The following is a 22597-nucleotide window of genomic DNA, read 5'->3' as shown; positions in this document are numbered from 1 at the left end:
AGCATTTGACAAAATTCAGCATCCTCTCATGCTAAAGGTCTTGGAAAGAACAGGAATTCAAGGCCCATACCTAAACATCGTTAAAGCAATATACAGCAAACCAGTAGCCAACATCAAATTAAATGGAGAGAAACTTGAAGCAATCCCATTAAAATCAGGGACTAGACAAGGCTGCCCTCTCTTTCCATATCTTTTCAATATAGCACTTGAATTTCTAGCTAGAGCAATTAGACAGCATAAGGAGGTCAAAGGGATAAGAATTGGAAAGGAAGAAGTAAGATTATCACTATTTGCAGATGATTATGATAGTATACTTAAGTGATCCAAAAAACTCCACCAGAGAACTCCTACAGCTGATAAACAACTTCAGCAAAGTGACTGGTTATAAAATCAACTCAATCTAATCAGTTGCCTTCTTATACTCAAAGAATAAACAGGCTGAGAAAGAAGTTAGGGAAATGACACCCTTCGCAATAGCCACAAACAATATAAAGTATCTTGGTGTGACTCTAACCAAACAAGTGAAAAATCTATACAACAAGAACTTCAGGTCTCTCAAGAAGAAAATGGAAGAAGACCTCAGAAAATGGAAAAATCTTCCATGCTCATGGATTGGCAGGATTAATATAGTAAAAATGGCCATCTTGTCAAAAGCAATATACAGATTCAGTGCAATCCCCATCAAATTCCCAACTCAGTTCATCATAGAGTTAGAAAGAGCAATTCTCAAATTCATCTGGAATAACAAAAAACCCAGGATAGCTAAAACTTTTCTTAACAGTAAAAGAACTTCCAGGGGAATCTGTATCCCAGACCTCAAGCAGTACTACAGAGCAATAGTGTTAAAAACTGCATGGTATTGGTACAGTGACAGGCAGGTAGAGCAATGGAATAGGATTGAAGACCCAGAAATGAACCCAACACATATGGTCATTTGATCTTCAACAAAGGAGCTGAAAACAACCAGTGGAAAAAAGATAGCATTTTCAACAAATGGTGCTGGTTCAACTGGAAGTCAACATGCAGAAGATTGCGAATTGATCCATTCATCTCCTTGTACTAAGCTCAACTCAAAGTGGATCAAGGACCTCCACGAAAAACCAGACACACTGAAACTAACAGAAAAGAAACTGGGGAAAACCCTTGAGGACATGGGCACAGGGGAAAGTTCCTGAACAGAACACCAATAGGTTATGCTCTAAGATCAAGAATTGACAAATGGGACTTCATAAAATTACAAAGGTTCTGTAAGGCAAAGGAAACTGTCAAAAAGACAAAATGGCAACCAACAAATTGGGGAAAGATCTTCACTAACCCTACATTCGACAGAGGGCTAATATCCAATATATACAAAGAACTGAAGAAGTTAGATTCCAGAGAACCAAATAAAAAGGATAGTGGGCATTACCCACGATGGGAGAGGGAAGTATTGACTTGGTCCTCCTAAATACTTTATGGTGTCTTTTTCTGGAGGAGAGGGCTTAGGCTTCCTTGTCATTTTTTAGTAAGGAACGCCTTTAACCACCAGCCTCTATGCAACCAGGTGTGCTTCACAGGGGACTCTGAGGCAGAAAACATGATCCTCCCCTTGCAATGCTTTGCCTCGCACTTCCCACTGGTGCCCATGTCTGCTCCTAAGCAAACACACATAGATCTAAGTTCTATGTAGCTCTCGTAAGAGGTCCACTTGGATTGGTTTTGATGTCAGAGAGTCTATTTATTGCCAAACATCCTCCAAGTGTCTTTAACAGACATTCCAATTTTCAATCCAGGTGAGCATGAGTGGAGACAACCAATCTGCTTAAAATATAAGGCCAAGAGTTAAAAGCAAAACAGAATTAACTTGCAAGTTAGCAAAAATATGAGGTACGAAGCTAAACAAATAATTTTCACCTGAAGAATGGGTGTGAAGAACCTTAAGAAATGTTCAACATCATCAGTCATTAGGGAAATGCAAATCAAAACAACCCTGAGATTTCACCTCACACCAGTCAGAATGGCTAAGATTAAAAACTCAGGAGACAACAGATGTTGGCGAGGATGTGGAGAAGATGAACACTCCTCCACTTCTGGTGAGAATGCAAGCTAGCACAACCACTCTGGAAATCAGTCTGGTGGTTCCTCAGTAAACTGGGCATGACACTTCTGGAGGACCCTGTTACACCATTCCTGGGCATATACCCAGAGGATTCCCCAGCACGCAATAGGGACACAAGCTCCACTATGTTCATAGCAGCCTTATTTATAATAGCCAGAAGCTGGAAAGAACCCAGATGTCCCTCAATGGAGGAATGGATACAGAAAATGTATTATATTTACACAATGGAATACTACTAAGCAAGAACAATGAATTCATGAAATTCTTAGGCAAATTGTCAGAACTGGAAAATATCATCCTAAGTGAGGTAACCCAATCACAAAACAATATGGAATGCAGTTACTGATAAGTGGATATTAGTCCAGAAGCTCTGAATACCCAAGATACAATTCACATATCAAATGGTTCCCAAGAAGGAAGGAAAGGGCCCTGGTCCTGGAAAGGCTTGATACAGCGATGTAGGGGATTATCAGAACAGAGAAGTGGGAGGGGGTGATTGGTAAATGGGCTGAGGGAAAAGGGCTTAAGGGACTTTTGGGGAGGGGCAAACCGGGAAAGGGGACATCATTTGGAATATAAACAAAGAATATAGAAGAAATAAAAATGAATAAAAAAAAAAGAAGGGAATTGTGAAATCTAAACCAGTTACCAGTACCTTATAGTTAAAGTTCTTAGGGTTTTTGTCCATATGAATCTTCAGGTAGAAAAAATAGAGACATAATTACATTTGATCAGAATGTTGACACTTGTCAAGAGATTTTCTCAAGAATAAATAATCTTGTGAAATTTAATAGGAGTAGGTTGGTTAAAGAACACTGTTCTGTGCAAAGTCCTTAGCCAATTGTAAATGTTCCAAATGTTTTGCTCTTTTATAAAGATACCAGGAAGTAAGCCGGGCAGTGGTGGCACACGCCTGTAATCCCAGCACTCTGGGAGGCAGAGGCAGGTGGATTTCTGAGTTCGAGGCCAGCCTGGTCTACAGAGTGAGTTCCAGGTCAGCCAGGGCTATACAGAGAAAACCTGTCTCCAAAAAACCAAATCCAAAAAACCAAAAAGAAAAAGATACCAGGAAGTGCAAAAATTTATCACACTAAGTACATGTATAGTGTTTCTCTGCAGAGTAGCTTTCTCTCATGACACTGAAAACAACCAGTACATGCATTTACCACAGGATTCATAATATTTCTTAGCAGAATGTGTTATTTTATATATTAGAAAATAACTGTAACATGCAAAGGCGTTACCATATTGAAAGGGTTTCTCTCCAGTACATGTCCTTCTTGTACTCAAAGATTACTATGACATGTAAAGTCTTCCCTCTGTTGAATACATTCACAGGGTTTCTCTCACCTGTGTATTATCTCATATGTTCTGAAATATATGTGAAAAGCCCTTATTTTATTTATAATATTTGTAGGGTTTCTCTCTACTACATACAGTTTTATGTATTCAAAGGTGATATTCAAAGATTTACAAGATTGAGTATATTCATATGGTGTCTCTCCAGTATGTGCTCCTTTCTGCATTCTGAGATATCGGTGCTGGGCAAAGGCTTTCCACGTTTTATTTTCAGAAAGTGTCTTGCCAATATGCATATTTTCTTGAGCATGAAAACTATGGGGATTCATAGACTTCACCACATTAAAATATTCATAGGCTTTTTTTTTTACATTATGAATTCTTTTATGCCTTTGAAGACTACTATGACATGCAAAGGTTGTACCACATTGACTACACACAAGGTTTCTCTCCTGTTTGTGTTCTTTTACGCAATCTGATATAACTGTATTGTGAAAAATCTTTATCATGTTGATTACATTTTTTAGGCTTCTCTCTAGTATGAGTTCTTTTATGCAATTTGAGACTCCTTTGATATGAAAAGGCTTTGCCACATTGGTTACATTCATATGGTTTCTCTCCAGTATGTGTTCTTTTATGCATTCTGAGGTGACTGTGTTGTGAGAAGGTTTTACCACATTGATTACATTCATAGGGTTTCTCTCCACTATGTGTTCTTTTATGTCTTAGAAGATCAGTGTGATTTGTAAAGGCTTTATCACATTGATTACATTTGTAGGGTTTCTCTCCAGTATGAATTCTTTCATGCATTTGAAGACTCCCGTGATATGAAAAGGCTTTGCCACACTGTTTACATTCATGTGGTTTCTCTCCAGTATGTGTTCTTTTGTGCAGTAGGAGATTATAGTGTTGTGAAAAGGTTTTACCACAATGGTTACATTCATAGGGTTTCTCTCCACTATGTGTTCTTTTATGTCTTAGGAGACCAGTGTGATTTGTAAAGGCTTTATCACATTGATTACATTTGTAGGGTTTCTCTCCAGTGTGAATTCTTTCATGCATTTGAAGACTTCTGTGATATGGAAAGGATTGCCCACATTGGTTACATTCATATGGTTTCTCTCCAGTATGAATAACTTGATGCCTTTGAAGATGACTGGGATTTGCAAAGGATTTTCCACATTGACTACATTTATAGGGTTTCTCCCTAGTATGAATTCTTTCATGACTTTTAAGATGACTGTGATTTGAAAAGGCTTTACCAAATTGATTGCATAAATAGGGATTCTGGAGCTTTTTTGTTCTTTTATGTATTTGGAGACTACTGTGCTGTGCAAAGGCTTCAACATATTGAATGGCTTCATAGGATTTCTTTTCTATATGAATGCTTTCATGCCTTTGAACATGACAGTGATATGCAAAGGCTTTACACTGAGGATATGCAGAGGCTTTCTCTCCAGTATGACTTTTTCCATGCCTGTGAAGATAATTAGCACATGTGAAAGCTTTACAATTCATTACACTGATGAATCTTTTCATCAATATGCAATAATTTTACAATTTGTCTAAATGTAAAAAGAAATCAGCATTTAAGGTTCTATCACTTTCTTTAAATTCATGCAGTTCCCTTTCATTATAGGTAGTTTTTCATCTTCAAAGATATTTGTGATGGTAAGAGCAGTTATTACATGACTCATATTTATGCATCCTGGTTTTTTTGTAAAGATTCATGTATTTATTATGTATGAGTACACTGAAGCTGTCTTCAGACAGACCAGAAAAGGACATCAGATCTCATTACAGATGGTTGTGAGCCACCATGTGGTTGCTGGGATTTGAACTCAGAACCTCTGGAAAAACATTCAGAGCTCTTAACTGCTGAGTCATATTTTCAGCCCCCATCCTTTTTCTAAGGTAGGTTTTTCAAATATTTTAAGGAAAATGGAAGAACTCAAAGCTTTACCACTCTGATTGCATTCACAAATTTTTCTGTGGTTTGTGTCATTCTACATTTGCAAAGTGAACCAGCACAAATGGACAAATGTCCACATTCCTAGCACTCAAGGTTATTACCTTTCTTTCTTTCTTTCTTTCTTTCTTTCTTTCTTTCTTTCTTTCTTTCTTTCTTTCTTTCTTTCTTTTCTTTTCTTTTTTGTTTTTTGTTTGTTTTGTTGAGGCTGACCTCAACCTCAGAAATCCACCTGCCTCTGCCTCTCAAGTGCTCTGGGATTAAAGACATGCGCCACCACTGAAGATTATTTTCTACAATGTGAGCTTGTTAATGTATTCCCAGTGAATTTGGAAAAACAAGTGATTATAACTTGTTTCAAACTCAGTAAATCTACTCTAATTGGGGATGACTATGGATCTTCTACTAGTTCTGGGAGCAAAAGAAGTTCATTGCTTTGTCAGTATCACGTATGCATACATGGGTTGTTTCCACTGTGACACAGGTTATACCTATGAAAGGAAAACTAAGAAATAAAAGGATTCAGCATTGAATTCACACAGGTGGACTTTTTGTTCCTCATAACACATGTGGTATAAAAAAAAGTTACTTCACACCAACCTTGTTACCTCTCATAAACTGCCAATCTCACTAAACTTAGCCACATCACTACGAGTATATGAGAAACACCAGCTTTACTATGCACTACTTGCTTATTAGAAATTCTTGGATATATATTTTCACCTATTCAATATTGATTGCTTTTACAGTATCTGAGTAGTACGAGAAGAAATAAATGGATGGGCACCTTTAAAGTGTAGCTCTATAAGTTCTATGATTCAGATGGTGATATATGATAAGGCATTGTTTCCATGTCTCCTTTCTAAAAGGAATACCTCACAAAGGAAAATTCAATACCTGCAATTGAATTACATGGTTTTATGAAAATTTAATAATACACTTAGAAGATATTCTGATTTACACGTTTGCCTTTCCTTAAAACTTCTAGGACATAATAAAATTTCTTCAGAAACATATTTGTATGAGTTTGTACATGGTATTTACCTTCCATGTCTTCTAGAACTCTGATGATGTTCTTCAATATTGTGGTCTTCCCAATTGAAGCCTAAAATATAGTGCCAGAAAGTGTAGGATATAATATTAGAAATTATACAAAATTTAAGTTACTATCTTCAGTGAAACTTAGGGCCATGTCTGATTTATCTTCCTCATTCCTCTTCTTCCTCAGTTGAAACTACAAAAGAGCATCAAAAGAAAGAAACAATTGTCTCTAATTTTAAGAATGGAAAGAAAATTCAGTCTTACCTATAGTACTGAGGTTGCTGTAGGTCTCCAGCATGACATCTTTGTAGAGATTCTTCTGAGAAGGATTTAGCAGAGCCCACTCTTCCCGAGTAAAGTTCACATGCACATCCTCATAAGTCACTGCATTCTAAAATATCCCATATACATTATTTTATTAAAGCATGGAAACGATGACATTGGACATGCATACTTCATTGGCAGTATGTTTGTATAATTGTGGTTCTTCCCCCACTCATTTCCTGACACAGAAGTTTTAATGAAACTACTAAGTAATTTTAGAAGAAACCTAAATAATCTGTCATTTCCATGCCCTTTGAATGGATATAACCTCAGAAGGCAAATGCCCATTAACAGACATAAAGAGAAGGGGGAAAGCAATCAAGTCAATAATACGTAGCACACATCAGAGAAATTATAAGAACAATTACTAATTAGAAAAATAATCAACATAGTGGGTCTAATGGCTCAGACCCTTCATCCCTGCATTTAGGAGAAAAAGGCAGAAGTATTTGTCATTTAGTTGGATTGCAGCAATGAGTTCTAAGACACCCAAAGGTACATATTAAGATCCTGTCTATCCTGCAAGAATTAAGCACACTAACCAAAAAGATAGAACTCAGAAGTCTCAGTGTTTCTCTGTGTAGCCCTGGCTGTCCTGGAACTCACTCTGTAGATCAGGCTGGCCTCGAACTCAGAAATCCACCTGCCTCTTCCTCCCAAGTGCTGGGATTAAAGGCATGCACCACCACCACCCGGCTACTTAAGTTCTTAAAAGAATGATACGCCCACTTCTGTGCTGTATATATCTTCTAGAAACCAGAGGTGTCTCAGTTCAAACTGTTATAGTAATAAGATATTACCAAAAGGGTATTTTTTTGTTAGATATGTTCTTTATTTACATTTAAAATAATTTCCCCTTTTCTGGACCCCCCCTGAAAGTCCCATAAGCCCTCTTCCCTCCCCCTGTTCCCCAATCAACACCCTCCCACTCCCCTGTCCTGGTATCCCCCTACACTGCTGCATTGACGCTTTCCAGGACCAGGTGTAGAGAGCCTTATTGAGGTGCCATGCCACCTTGATATGACCAATGAGAAGTTCCTCTCCCAGACTTTGAATGGGAACTTCTGTGTCAGCCAAATTTCCCTTCACCTAGGGTGGAGTGCTCAGACAAAGGTGAAGCCTATTGTTCCTCAAGGACCTGCAGTCTCCCGAAAAACATTAGCCACCTGTGGAGCAACTGAACAGATTCTGCTGAGAAGCTTCCAGACTTCCCCCCACCCCCATCTATATATTGGGAGTACTTCATTAAACTATGAGATCTTGAATAGCAAGTGTTGTCTTGTTTTTTTTTGTTTTTGTTTTTGTTTTGTTTTTTTGTTTTTTGTTTTTTTTTGTTTGTTTGTTTGCTAAAATGTCATCCTTTTAAGCTGTTGTTGTAGGTGCAGAAGGATACAGACTAAGTGGGACAGAGTTGACCCAGTGCTGAACTCGCTTAGGGGTTGACAGTGGAAATGGGACAGGAAACTTCTACACAGGCGTTTGTCCACAGCCTTCAAGAGCTGTTTCAGACAAAAGGAGAAGGGTTTGAAAAACAGTGGTTAGAAGGTTTTTTTAGATCAGATAAATTCTTGTTGCCCAAGGTTCCAAGATAAAAGAACTTTAGATAAGAGAACCTAGGAAAAAATTGGGAAAGTGTTAAGAGCCACCAAAGCAGATAATGCTACCCTCTGTCTCTGGACGCTTATAAAAGATGTTACTGATGAAGAGAACTCGAAGGCATCAGATAACACACGGAGAACTTGAGGACTCTCAAGAAGAAAGTCTGCCAGGGAGGACTTTCTCAGAAAAGGGTCCTCTCAACCCTAAATTAGAAAGATAAAGAGATACTACTGATGAGCTAACATTAGAGGAGAAAGCTCATTCAGATGAAGGAGTTGGCAAATATTATGATTAGGATTGTCCTCCTAGTGCACTTTCTGCTCCACCCATGGTCTTTACTGTACAAGATGATACTCAGATGGATATGCAACTACATAAATTGGAGTTTGAAATTAAGTTGCAGAAATTGACTAATGAGCTACAGGAACTAAAAAGGGTATCAAGTACAGGAAGGAGCAGTGATCCTGAGATACACCAATCGCCGCTAGAAAGAGCTGTAAGTCAGGCTCAAAGGGAAAGACAGGATATATCTGACCTGCTGGCTTTCCCTTTTGTTGAGATCATAGACCAGCAGAATAGAGTTAGACAATACAAGATCTCGGAGTTCAAAGTGATAGAAGAATTAAAAACAGCTGTGACACAGTATGGCCCTATGGTCCCTTTTTTGTTTTGTTTTGATTTTTGTTTTTTGGATTTGGGTTTTTTTTAGAGACAGGGTTTCTCTGTATAGCCCTGGCTGTCCTGGAACTCACTCTGTAGACCAGGTTGGCCTCTAACTCAGAAATCTGCCTGCCTCTGCCTCCCAGAGTGCTGGGATTACAGGCATGCGCCACCACTGCCTGGCTTACTATGGCTCCTTTTACACAAGCTTTATTGGATACAAATTTAACCCCACAAGATTGGAAGATTCTACGTAAGGCTATTTTGTCAGGAGGAGACTTCTAGCTTTGGAATTTTGAATGGCGTGAAGTTAGTAAGAGGACTGCTGCTATGAATGCTCAGGCAGGTAATCCAGAGTGGGATACTAACATGCTACTAGGAGAAGGTCAATATGAAGACAATGCTAATCAGATTGCGTTCCCTGTTGGAGTGTATGCGCAGGTTGCAATGGATGCCTGACACTCATGGAATCAATTACCTACTAAAGGGGAGCTCAGTGGAAGTTTAGCAAGCATTAGACAGGCACCTGATGAACTTTTTCAGGACTTTGTGGCTAGGCTACTGAAATCAGCTAATAGAATTTTTAGAGATTCTCAAGCAGAAAATCTGTTTGTCATACAATTGGCCTATGAGATTGCTAATGCAGCTTGTCGAGCCACCATTAGACCTTACAAGGGACAGACAGACTTAGCTGGGTATATTTGCCTTTGTGCAGAGACTGGGCCTTTGTACAATCAAGGTCTAGCCATGGCTGCAGCTTTGCAAGGAACCACCCACCGTACAGGGGATACTTTCACAGAGACAAAGGAAAAAAATGTTTTAAATGGGAAGGTTTGGGTCATTTTAGAAGTGATTGCCCTAGGAACAGAGGTGCTATAAGTGGGCAATCAAGTTATGCCCCAAGAGTTTGGCCTAAGTGCAGGAAAGACTGGGCTAGAGATTATAAATCTAAATTAGATATTCAGGGTCATCCTGTGTGGGGAAACGGGCAGAAGAGCCAGCCTCAGGCCCCCAGACACCCACAGCAAGCAGCTTATGGGGCCATGAAGCTGTGGCCAGGCCAGGGAAATCCATTTTTGAACTTATTAGGGCCACACCAGGAAGTGCAGGATTGGACATCTGTTCCACCTTCCATGTAGTATTAACCCCAGAAATGGGAGTTCAAACCCTGCCTACAGGAGTTTTTGGATCTTTGCCTGCAGAAACTTAATTACTTCTAGGACGAAGCAGTACTATTGTAAAAGGACTGCAGATTTATCTGGTGTCGTGGATAGTAATTGTGAGGGAGAAATTAAAATTATGGATGCTTCCCCTCATGGCATTGTAACTGTACCTGCTAACCAAAGAATTGCTCAACTTATCTTAGTTCTCTTGCATCTGCTACCTACCAGATTTGTTAAGAGTAAGAGAGGACAGAGTGGCTTTGGTTCCTCTGATGTGTATTGGGTTCAATCTATTACTAGTAAGAGACCTAACCTTAAATTAACAATTGAGGGGAAAAGCTTTGAAGGATTAATAGATACTGGAGCTGATGTGACTGGCCTTCAATTTGACCCTTGTCAGATATACTCACTCACCTCTGAGGGATTGGTTATGCCAATAATCCAAAGCAAAGTGCTAAACTTCTAACCTGGAAAGATGAAGAGGACAATTCAGGACAAATTCAGCCTATGTTATGCCAAATTTGCCTACTACCCTTTGGGGAAGAGATCTCTTGTCACAGATGGATCTTATTATGTGTATAGTCCTAATATGGTTGGGGCTAAGCAAATGCTAGAGCAAGGATTTTTGCCTGGTCAGGGTCTAGGAAAAGAAGAACAAGGCGTTAAAAGGTTTGAAAGTCCTAAGCCTCACACTGACAGTAGAGGTTTGTGGCATTTTCTGTAATGACCACTATGTTGCCTGCATCCCATGCTGATAAAATTCAATGGCTTAATGATAATCCAGTGTGGGTTGATCAGTGGTCTTTATCTAAAGAAAAAACAGAAGCTGCCTCTTTGCTAGTGCAGGAGCAACTAGAGTCAGGACATCTAAGAGATGTCACCATGGAATACTCTAATATTTGTTATCAAGAAAAAAATCTGGTAAATGGAGATTGATACAAGATCTAAGAAAGGTTAATGAATAAAACCATGGTACTGTACTCATGGGACCTTTACAAACTGGTCTTCCATCTCCCGTGGCTATTCCTAGAGGATATTATAAAATACTAGTAGATTTGAAAGATTGTTTCTTTACTATTCCTTTGCACCCTGAGGATTGTAAAAGATTTGCTTTCAGTGTTCCTTCTATTAACTTCATGGGACCTATGAAAAGATACGAATGGATACTTCTTCTTCAGGCCATAGCCAATAGTCCTACCTTACGTCAAAAGTTTGTGGCACAGGCTATTCAGGCAGTGGTGGCAGTGCAGCAGTGGCTGGTCTGGCTGAAGGGCCATCAGCAGTGGAACCAAGGCGACACAGGGTCCAGTTAGCCCCTGCGCCCACGACCACTGACCTTCTATCAAGAGATAGAAGCCAATATAGAAGAAACGCAAAAAAAAAAAAAAACTTAAAGAAATGCAGGAGAACTTGAGTCAAGAGGCAGAAGTCATAAAAGAAGAAACACAAAAGTCCCTTAAAGAATTACAGGAAAACACAAACAAACAAATGATGGAACTGAGCAAAACCATCCTGGATCTAAAAACAGAAGTAGAAACAACAAAGAAATCACAAAGGGAGACAACTTTGGAGATAGAAAACCTTGAGAAGAAATCAGGGGCCATAGATGCAAATATAAACAACAGAATACAAGAGATGGAAGAAAGAATTTCAGATGCCGAAGATAGCATAGAAACCATTGACTCAACAGTCAAAGAAAATGCAAAATGCAAAAAGCTTGTATCCCAGAACATCCAGGAAATCCAGGATACAATGAGAAGACCAAACCTAAAGATTATAGGTATAGATGAAAGTGAGGATTTACAACTGAAAGGGCCAGCAAATATCTTTAACAAAATTATGGAAGAAAACTTTCCCAACTTAAAGAGAGAGATGCCTATGAATATACAAGAAGCCTACAGAACTCCACACTGGATCTGAGCAGAAATACCTCTCGCCACATAATAATTAAAACCCCAAATGCACTAAACAAGACAAGAATATTAAAGTCAGTAAGAGAAAAAGGACAAGTAACATATAAAGGAAGACCTATCAGAATCACACCAGACTTCTCACCAGAGACCATGAAAGTTAGAAGATCCTGGGCAAATCTCATGCAGACTCTAAGAGAATACAAATGTCAGCCAAGACTACTATACCCAGCAAAACTCTCAATCACAATAGATGGAGAAACCAAGACATTCCATGACAAAACCAAATTTACAGAATATCTTTCCACAAACCCAGCTCTACAAAGAATAATAGGAGGAAAACTCTAACAAAGGAGGGAAACTACACCCTAGAAAAAGTAAGATAGTAACCTTCCTTCATCAAACCCAAAAGAAGATAATCACTCAAATATAAAAATAACATCAAAAATGACAGGAAGTAATAATCTCTATTCCTTAATATTTCTTAACATCAATGGACTAAATTCCCCGATAAAAAGACATAGACTAACAGACTGGATAAGGAAACAGGACCCTACATTTTGCTGCATACAGGAAACACACCTAAATGTCAAAGACAACAGTCCTACCTTACGTCAAATGTTTGTGGCACAGGCTATTCAGCCTGTAAGACAGCAATGGCAGGGATATACATTCTTCATTACACAGATGACATTCTGGTAGCAGGAAAAAATACTCAGGACTTGCTGTTATGTTATAGAGATTACAAAAGGCTTTGGCTGATAAGGGACTGCAAACAGCTCCAGAAAAAATGCAAACCCAGGATCCTTATAATTATTTGGGCTTCAGACATACAGATCAAGCCTTTTTTTTCCCCAGAAGATAATTATTCACAGGGACACTTTAAAAACTTTAAATGACAGAGGTGGCGGCGACAGCAGCAGCGGTGGTGGCAGTGCAGCAGTGGCTGGTCCGGCTGAAGGGCCATCAGCAGTGGAACCAAGGCGACACAGGGTCCAGTTAGGCCCTGCACCCACGACCACTGACCTTCGCTGGCCAGCCGGGCTGCAAGCAGCTGCGGATTTACGGTGCCTTTCACCGCACAGAAGCCACATCAGAACTCTGCCTCCCACCAGTCAGGAGAGACTCACCTCCATCTTGGTTTCGGACTCCAGAGAGATCGGACAGAATGAGGTACTTAAGTTACAAACTTAAGTTACAAACTTAACCCGAGGCCAACATCGCCGGGGGGCGGGGGGGGGTGTCTAAGCCCAACGGGCGTTGGCCTGCACCCAGGCCCTGGGCTGTTCCGGGGGGCCATCGAGGTGCCAACCCAGCCAGGAGGGTATTTTTTTGCCTGGGCCGGGCAATGACCAGGGCAGGGAAATGACCCATTCACAATAGCCACAAACAGTATAAAGTATCTTGGGGTGACTCTTACCAAACATGTGAAATATCTGTATGACAAGAACTTCAAGACTCTGAAGAAGGAAATGGGAGAAGACCTCAAAAAATGGGAAAACCTCCCATGCTCATGGATCGGTAGAATCAATATAGTTAAAATGGCCATTTTGCCAAAAGCAATATACAGATTCAATGCAATACCCATCAAAATTCCAACTCAATTCTTCACAGAGTTAGAAAGAGCAATTATCAAATTCATCTGGAATAACAAAAAACCCAGGATAGGTAAAACTATTCTCAGCAACAAAAGAAATTCTGGGGGAATCAGTATCCCTGACCTCAAGCAATACTACAGAGCAATAGTGTTAAAAACTACATGGTATTGGTAGATCAATGGAACAGGATTGAAGATCCAGAAATGAACCCACACACCTATGGCCACTTGATCCTCGACAAAGAGGCTGAAAACATCCAATGGAAAAAAGATAGCCTTTTCAACAAATGGTGCTGGTTCAACTGGAGGTCAGCATGCAGAAGAATGCGAATTGATCCATCCTTGTCTCCTTGTACTAAACTCAAATCCAAATGGATCAAGGACCTCCACATAAAGCCAGACACTCTGAAGCTAATAGAAAAGAAACTGGGGAAGACCCTTGAGGACATTGGTACAGGGAGAAAGTTCCTCAACAGAACACCAATAGTGTATGCTCTAAGATCAAGAATTGACAAATGGGACCTCATAAAATTACAAAGTTTCTGTAAGGCAAAGGACACCATCAAAAGGACAAATAGGCAACCAACAAATTGGAAAAAGATCTTCACCAACCCTACATCAGATAGAGGGCTAATATCCAATATATATAAAGAACTCAAGAAGTTAGACTCCAGAAAACCAAACAACCCTATTAAAAAATGGGGTACAGAGTTCAACAAAGAATTCTCACCTGAAGAACTTTGGATGGCGGAGAAACATCTTTAAAAATGCTCAACTTCATTAGTCATTAGGGAAATGCAAATCAAAACAACCCTGAGATTTCACCTTACACCAGTCAGAATGGCTAAGATTAAAAATTCAGGAGACAGCAGGTGTTGGAGAGGGTATGGAGAAAGAGGAACACTCCTCCACTGTTGGTGGGGTTGCAAATTGGTACAATCACTCTGGAAATCAGTCTGGCGGTTCCTCCGAAAACTGGGCACCTCACTTCCAGAAGATCCTGCTATACCACTCCTGGGCATATACCCAAAAGATTCCCCAGCATGTAATAAGGATACATGTTCTACTATGTTCATAGCAGCCCTATTTATAATTGCCAGAAGTTGGAAAGAACCCAGGTATCCCTCAACAGAAGAGTGGATGCAAAAAATGTGGTATATCTACACAATGGAGTACTATTCAGCCATTAGAAACAATGAATTCATGGAATTCTTAGGCAAATGGATGGAGCTAGAGAACATCATACTAAGTGAGGTAACCCAGACTCAAAAGATGAATCATGGTATGCACTCACTAATAAGTGGATATTAACCTAGAAAACTGGAATACCCAAAACATAATCCACACATCAAATGAGGTACAAGAAGAAAGGAGGAGTGGCCCCTTTTTCTGGAAAGACTCAGTGAAGCAGTATAGAGCAAAATCAGAACAGGGAAGTGGGAAAGGTTGGGTGGGAAAACAGGGGGAGGGAAGGGGACTGATGCGACTTTCGGGGAGTGGGGGTCCAGAAAAGGGGAAATCATTTGAAATGTAAATAAATATATCAATAAATTAAAAAAAAACAAAAAAAAAACAAACAAAAAACAACAAAAAAAGAGTTTTCTTAATCATAGTGTCTCTTTACATCAATAAAATCAAAACTAAGACAGTGTCCATCAATATATGGGTGGCTAAAAAATTATGTATTTACATATATACACATGTATCATATGTATGTATATGTATGCATATACATACATACATATACATACACACATATATACACACACACACACATACACACACACACACAGCTCAGTTAGGTTATTACTGTGATAAAACACACCATGACCATCTAGGGTGGTGGAATGACTTCTTTCATCTTACAACTCAGAAGCTACATTCTATCAGAAAAGGAAATTAGATCAGGAATTTGGATGCAGGAACTGAAGCATGGACCGTGGAGGAGTGCTGTTTATTGGCTTGCCCCCCATGGCTTGTTCAGCCTGCTTTCTTATCTACCATACCACTTTCCCAAGATTGGCAATATCCACAATGTAGTATGCACTCCCACATCAATCTACAATCAAGAAAATGCTCACACAAGCTTTGTCTACAGGACAATCATGAAGACCTTTTTTCCAATCAAGGGTCTCTCTTACCATGTCACAATAGCTTATGTCAAGTTGATATAGCAAGTTCGCTAGTAAAATACACAAAGTGAAACTTAACTCAATTTTATAAAAAAGCAAACTTCACAAAATTTCCTCCTTTCATGTTAGTATGTCTACTGATATTGTCATTGTTCAGAGCTTATTTGGGCAACTAAACTATTGAAGTATTATAAGTGTATCTTCTCTGACCTTCCTAGGATGTCACCTTTTCATGGCAAACTTCCTGGTTCTCTGACTCGTAAAATCTTTCTGTCCCCTTTTCACTGATTTTTCTTGATCTTCCATATTTTTACCATAAAACAAAAACCATGTGAGGTACTTTATATTTTAATTTTCTACATTTATTCATCCCACAATGTACCTATACTCCAAAGCCTCATGTTTTATGTGACAATACAACTGTATGTGCTATATTAAAATAAAGTTTTGAAAAACTAAAAAAAAAAAAAAAAAACTTTAAATGATTTTCAAAAGTTGTTAGGTGATATTAATTGGCTTCGCCCCTATTTAAAGCTTACTACAGGAGAATTAAGACCTTTATTTGATATTCTAAAGGGAGTCCTGATCCTACATCCCCTAGATGTTTAACCCTAGAAGGGCTACTGGCCTTACAGCAGGTAGAAAGAGCTATTGAAAACCAATTTGTTACCTATATAGATTAATCTTTGCCTTTACATCTGTTGATTTTTAATATGACTCATATGCCTACAGGATTATTATGACAAAAGGCTCCTCTTATGGGGATTCATTTGAGGGTGTCTCCTAAATATAATATCCTGCCATATTATGAGGCAGTAGCTCAGATTATTATACTTGGAAGGAAACAGGCACTGACCTATTTTGGCAAAGAACCAGATATCATTATTCAGCCTTTTAATGTAGATCAAGATACATGACTGAAGCAGCATAGTACAGATTGGTTACTTGCTCAAATAGGATTTAAAGGAACTATAGATAACCATCATCCTCAAGATAGGTTGATAAAATTTTTAAATGTGCATAAGGTTGTATTTCCTAATATGACATCTTTATAGCCACTGCATGATGCTCTTTTGACTTTCACAGACAGCTTCTCTAAAGGAAGAGCTCGATATCTTATGAATAATCAACAGGTGGTAATAGAGACCCTTGGGCTCTCAGCTCAATTAGCAGAGCTGACAGCAGTACTAAATGTTTTTCAATCTGTAAATGATACTTTTAATCTTTTTACTGATAGTTTTTATGTTGCTGAATCTGTTCCTCTGTTGGAAACTTGTGGCACACTTAATTTTAATACACCATCAGGATCTTTGTTTTCACAATTGCAAAACCTCATTCTTGCTAGAAAAAAAATCCCTTTTATATTGGCCATATACGAGCTCACTCCAATCTTCCTGGACCTTTAACTTCAGGCAATGACTGCATTGATAGAACTCTAATAGGAGGGCCTTAGTTTCAGATCCTGTTGAGTTGGCTAGAAGTGATCATAATAAGTTTCATCTTTATAGCCACACCTTAAGGCTCAGACTAACGAGCAAGCAAGAATGATTGTGAAACAAAGCCCTAACTGCCTTACATTATCTTCAGTTCCTCATTTAGGGGTTAAGACACGAGGCCTTATGACCAATCATATTTGGCAAATGAATGTAACTCACTATGCAGAATTTGGAAAATTAAAATATATACGTTTGTATTGATACTTGTTCAGGATTCCATTTTGCTTCTCTGCATACTGGAGAGGCTTTTGAAATGTAACTGATAATTGTTTACAAGCCTTCAATACTATGGGATTACCTAAAGTCATTAAGACAGATAATGGGTCAGCTTATACTGGCAACAACTTTCTATCATTTTGTAAAGAATTCAGTATTGAACATAAAACTGGAATTCCTTATAACCCAATGGGCCAAGGAATTGTTGAGCGTGCACATCACACTCTGAAAAATTAGCTTTTAAAATCAAAAAAGGGAGAATTATACCTTCCAAGATCACGAAGGGCACATCTTGCTTTTGTTTTATTTATTTTGAATTTTTTGCAAACTTATGCTAAAGGTCAGTCTGCAGCAGATCGCCACTGGCAACCAGTCACTTCCAATTCTTATGCCATGGTTAAATGGCAGGACCCTTTAACTAATACATGGAATGGTCCAGACCCTGTTTTAATATGGGGAACAGGGTCTGTTTGCATTTTTTCACAAAAAGAAGACGGAGCCAGATGGACACACATCGTGGATCTTCTAGTAAGTATGATTCCAATCACTAAGAATGGTTAAAAAACTTTATCAGTCAGCTTACCTGGTGTTTACCTGAAACAACAGTCTCTTTGCTGACTCTCAAAGCCACTTCCCCCACACTGGAAAGCCAGGCCTTGTGTCTGAAAGTTGCTAACTTGCAAGTTAATTCTATTTTGCTTTTAACTCTTGGCCTTGTATTTTAAGCAGATTGGTTGTCTCCACTCATGCTCACCTGGATTGAAAATTGGAATGTTTATTAAAGACACTTGGAGGATGTTTGGCAATAGACTCTCTGACATCAAAACCAATCCAAGTGGACCTCTTACGAGAGCTACATAGAACTTAGATCTATGTGTGTTTGCTTAGGAGCAGACATGGGCACCAGTGGGAAGTGCGAGGCAAAGCATTGCAAGGGGAGGATCATGTTTTCTGCCTCAGAGTCCCCTGTGAAGCACACCTGGTTGCATAGAGGCTGGTGGTTAAAGGCGTTCCTTACTAAAAAATGACAAGGAAGCCTAAGCCCTCTCCTCCAGAAAAAGACACCATATTTAGAAGGACCAAGTCAATATTTCCCTCCCCATTCGTGGTTAATGCCCACCATCCTTTGACGGATGACTGTCCACTTAGTTATCTTCTCATCTTAAAACTAATAAAAAGGGAGGGGATGTAGAGAGCCTTATTGAGGTGCCATGCCACCTGGCAGGAACTTGATATCGACCAATGTGAAGTTCTTCTCCCAGCCTTTGAGTGGGAACTCCTGTGTCAGCCATAATCCCCTCCATCTAGGGTGGAGTGCTCAAACAAAGGTGAAGCCTATTGTTCTTCAAGGGCCTGCAGTCTCCTGAGAAACACTAGCCACCTATGGAGCAACTGAACTGATTCTCCTAAGAAGCTTCCAGACTTTTCCCCCTGCCTATATATATTGAGAGTTCTTCATTAAATTTTAAGACCTTGAATAGCAGGTGTTATCTTGGTCTCTGTCTCTTTTTCTGCAGCCTTCCCATACACCCCCAGCTTCCCTTCCAAGTAACCTGTTCGATGTAACTGCGGGCAGTTACAACGAGGGTCGGCAGTTACAACTAGGGTCCTCTATTTCTTTCATCTTGGGCATCATTTGATATATGAATTGTTTCTTAGGTATTCCGAGCTTCTAGGCTAATATCTAAACAGTTACAATGGAACAGATGAAAACATTAGCAATGTTAATGGTGATCTTGTGACAACAACTTAGGACAGGAGAAATGGCTCAGCAGTGAAGAGCTCTTGCAGGTCCTGCAAACAACTGAGCTCAATCTCCTGTAAATACATGGGCTCACAGCTATCCACTACTGCAATTTCAGGAGGTCTGAAGCCATCTTCTGAATACTGTGAGGACCAGGCCCACATGAGATGTGTATTCATGCACATAGGCGAAATACTAAATACTTTTTTGAAAACTTTTCTACATAAATTCAAAACAAACAAAATACATATGAACAATGTCATAAAACTGCATTCCAATGATCAGAATGTTCAGGCAGTAATAATATTATGAATATGTGCCATGCTGGAGAATAGAATGATACTCTGAAGCAAATTTCAAAAATCAAGATATCAGTGAAGCTCACTCAGCACAACAGCAATGTTTGACATGTTAAAAAAAACCTACATTGCAGGTCCATCAGCCAATTACATAAAAAAAAAAAGCCAAGCATGTGACCCACTTTTTATCCTAGCAGTTAGAGGCCAGAAATCAAATGGGTTTCTAAATTCAAGGTCAGTCTTATCTACAGGCCTACTTTCAGGACAACCAATCTACACAGAGAAACATTGTCTTTAACACCAAAAGCAACATAATTTAAACATATAATAATATTAGGCTAGCAAAATAGCTTAGTACTGAATTGCTGCAACTGTATCTTATGTGATTTATGGAGAGAGTCTATTGTGGTGAAGGCATGACAGCATGAGAAGGAGTTTGAAGGATCAGTTTCAACCACAACACAGACTCAAAGAACATGAGATGAGTTTTGTCTATAGACACTCAACTCCCATCCTGAGAAGGAATTGTATCTAGAAAGCATTCTACAAAAGCTTCCATATTCTACCCAAGGAAAGTCACCAAGGAGTAACAAATTTAAAGACATCATCCTATCTGGGAGCTTTCTGATTTAACAAACTGCATAGTGACCCTGTTCACAATATGCTCAGGTTCAATCTACAGTGAAAATGCATTTAGTTCAACCTCAATGATCCTCAGATTCTGCAACAGTCACTATACTGTTCAAATGTCCAAAGTCTCTTTTCATACTCAAGATAATATTCACAAGTTGGACTGATACAAGTCATATTTTTATAACATGCAATGACACAGAATATTCCTTCCCTGTATAATAGACAAGAATATGTAAGAATATGTATATAGGGAAGACTGTAGGAAGGCAAGTAACCCACCTGGGCAAACACCAAATCCCGTGGCTCTGTCTCAGACAAACACATCTCCAATTGTTAAAGAGCTTAGATGGCCCTATCCCTACAATTTCTCATACATCTCTTTGCTTGCTTAGTTCCACTCCCTATATGCAGCTGTCTAATCAGATGCCTCATACCTTGTAAATCTCAACATCTTGGGATCGCAGTATGAAACTGAGACTTGATATTCAGGGCTTCAGACAATGAACTCTCACATTTTCTTAATTGGGGATCTGACTCTGCCAAACACAAATGGCTGAAACAGTGCTGAACTGAAACCACAGACCAAGCATCCATGACCTTAGATTTTGCATCACTCTTGTTTCTAGGACCAGCACAACATGGGTGATCCTGCCAAATTTAGCTTCTAAATTGGGATGGACTTTGCCATGCTTGGACCACAGTTGTATAAAGTTGCTCCCTGGAACAAGGAATCATTTTGATTACTGCTTCCACTAACTGAAAGGTTAGCAGGACAAAGTTTTACTACTATGGCACCTTCTTAAGCTTCCAATTCAGAGTAAGGGCCTTCATGTTAATTGTGATGATCCCCTTGAATAACAGATTTTAAAAAATCAGTGTATGATTTGTAATAACACCAAAAGCTGTTTGGCACCAATTCTTTATAATGAGATAAAACCTTAAAATAAAAAATTCTCAATTTCCTAGGAAAGCAAATTGAGCTCCTCATATAGACCTTCTGACATTGAGTTATCAATGATTAACAGCCGAAGATAATAACTAGGCTGGAGCTGAATCAGTTCATGAAATTTGCTCAAGGCCTCACCAAATATAGTAAAGCTAATGCAGCAGCCAATCAGAAACTGAACGATATAACTTCCCCTGTACCCACCAATGAAGTTTTAGATTACCAAACCTTTCCTTTTCATTTCCTATAGAAGACTTCTGTGCCTTTGCTGGGGTCACTATTTTGACAAATGGTTTTTCCATGCATGCTGGTAATTTCTGCCAAATAAAAAGAATCTTTGCCATTTCATACTATTTGAATCTGGAGTCTTCCTTCAGTGTTTCTTATACCCTACCAATAAAGCATAAGCACTTTTGAAAACAAGTCTCTTCTTGTTTTCATGTGTTTATTTGTTTACTGGCTGGTTTTGTGTGTCAACTTGACACAGGCTGGAGTTATCATAGAGAAAGGACCTTCAGTTGGGGAAGTGCCTCCATGAGATTCAGCTGTGCAGCATTTTCTCAGTTAGTGATCAAGGGGGGAGGGCCCCTTGTGGGTGGTACCATCTCTGGGCTGGAATTGTTGGGTTCTATAAGTGAACAGGCTGAGCAAGCCAGGGGAAGCAAGCCAGTGAGTAACATTCCCTCCCCCCATGGCTTCTGCATCAGCTCCTGCTTCCTGACCTGCATGAGTTCCAGTCCTGGCTTCCTTTGGTGATAAACAGCAGTGTGGAAGTGTAAGCAGAATAGGCCCTTTCCTCCCCAACTTGCTTCTTGATCATGATATTTGTGCAGGAATAGAACCCCGACTAAGACAATTTGTATGTGAGCTAGAGAAGGTCTTCTATGTGTATACAGGTGACACACCTGAGAAGAGGAAGTCAGATCACCAGGCAGAAGAATAACAGGTTGTTATTCATCTCCCAGGATGGGTGTTGGTATCTGAACTAAGGTCAACCCCAACAAGAATACTTCCTGAATGACCTGTGTAGCCACTTAGTCCTTTCTACCCAACAAAGGAAATGCCTTTCACAGATTAACAACAACAAAAATCTCAATAAAGGAAGAAATAAAGAAACTGCTCCTGGGAACCTGAAGTGTCAGTATTTGGCTGCTGGGTATGGGACAATTTTGGTGGCCTGTGGACAATCCCCACTCTCTGTTATCTGGGACCCAATACTGACCCTAGTGCTGCACCTTCCTCTTCCCTTGTCCTTACCCCTTACAGAAATCACCAACCTTTGCCCCATGTGCTCTTCTTTCTGCCTCATCTCTGTGTCCAAGCCCCCAACTCTGGGTAGTCAACCCCTGCTCAACCGATCCCATGTCATGCCTGCTGAAAGTCCAGGCCAGGTATCCACCAATCTAACACATTATTCATATTTGCCCCTAACACTGGAATACCACCCAAGAGGCAACTTCCCATTTCCACT

At 39.4% G+C, this 22597-nt stretch overlaps 1 protein-coding gene across 1 annotated transcript; it reads right to left on the bottom strand.

Annotated features, from left to right (window-relative positions):
• Positions 1-4015: 4015 nt before the first annotated feature.
• On the bottom strand, positions 4016-20504 carry LOC127665197 (zinc finger protein 120-like; the record flags this gene model as incomplete). The annotated part of the gene is made up of 4 exons (XM_052157627.1): positions 20460-20504; positions 6672-6798; positions 6411-6471; positions 4016-4874 (listed from the first exon to the last, which is right to left on the bottom strand). Coding segments are annotated over exons 1-4 (1092 nt in total), but the record flags the coding sequence as incomplete, so codon positions are not given.
• Positions 20505-22597: the final 2093 nt, after the last annotated feature.

Source organism: Apodemus sylvaticus, chromosome 14 (genome assembly GCF_947179515.1).
Source record: "Apodemus sylvaticus chromosome 14, mApoSyl1.1, whole genome shotgun sequence".
In the NCBI taxonomy this organism is placed as follows: Eukaryota; Metazoa; Chordata; class Mammalia; order Rodentia; family Muridae; genus Apodemus; species Apodemus sylvaticus.
This window is presented reverse-complemented; position numbering and strand designations above follow the sequence as displayed.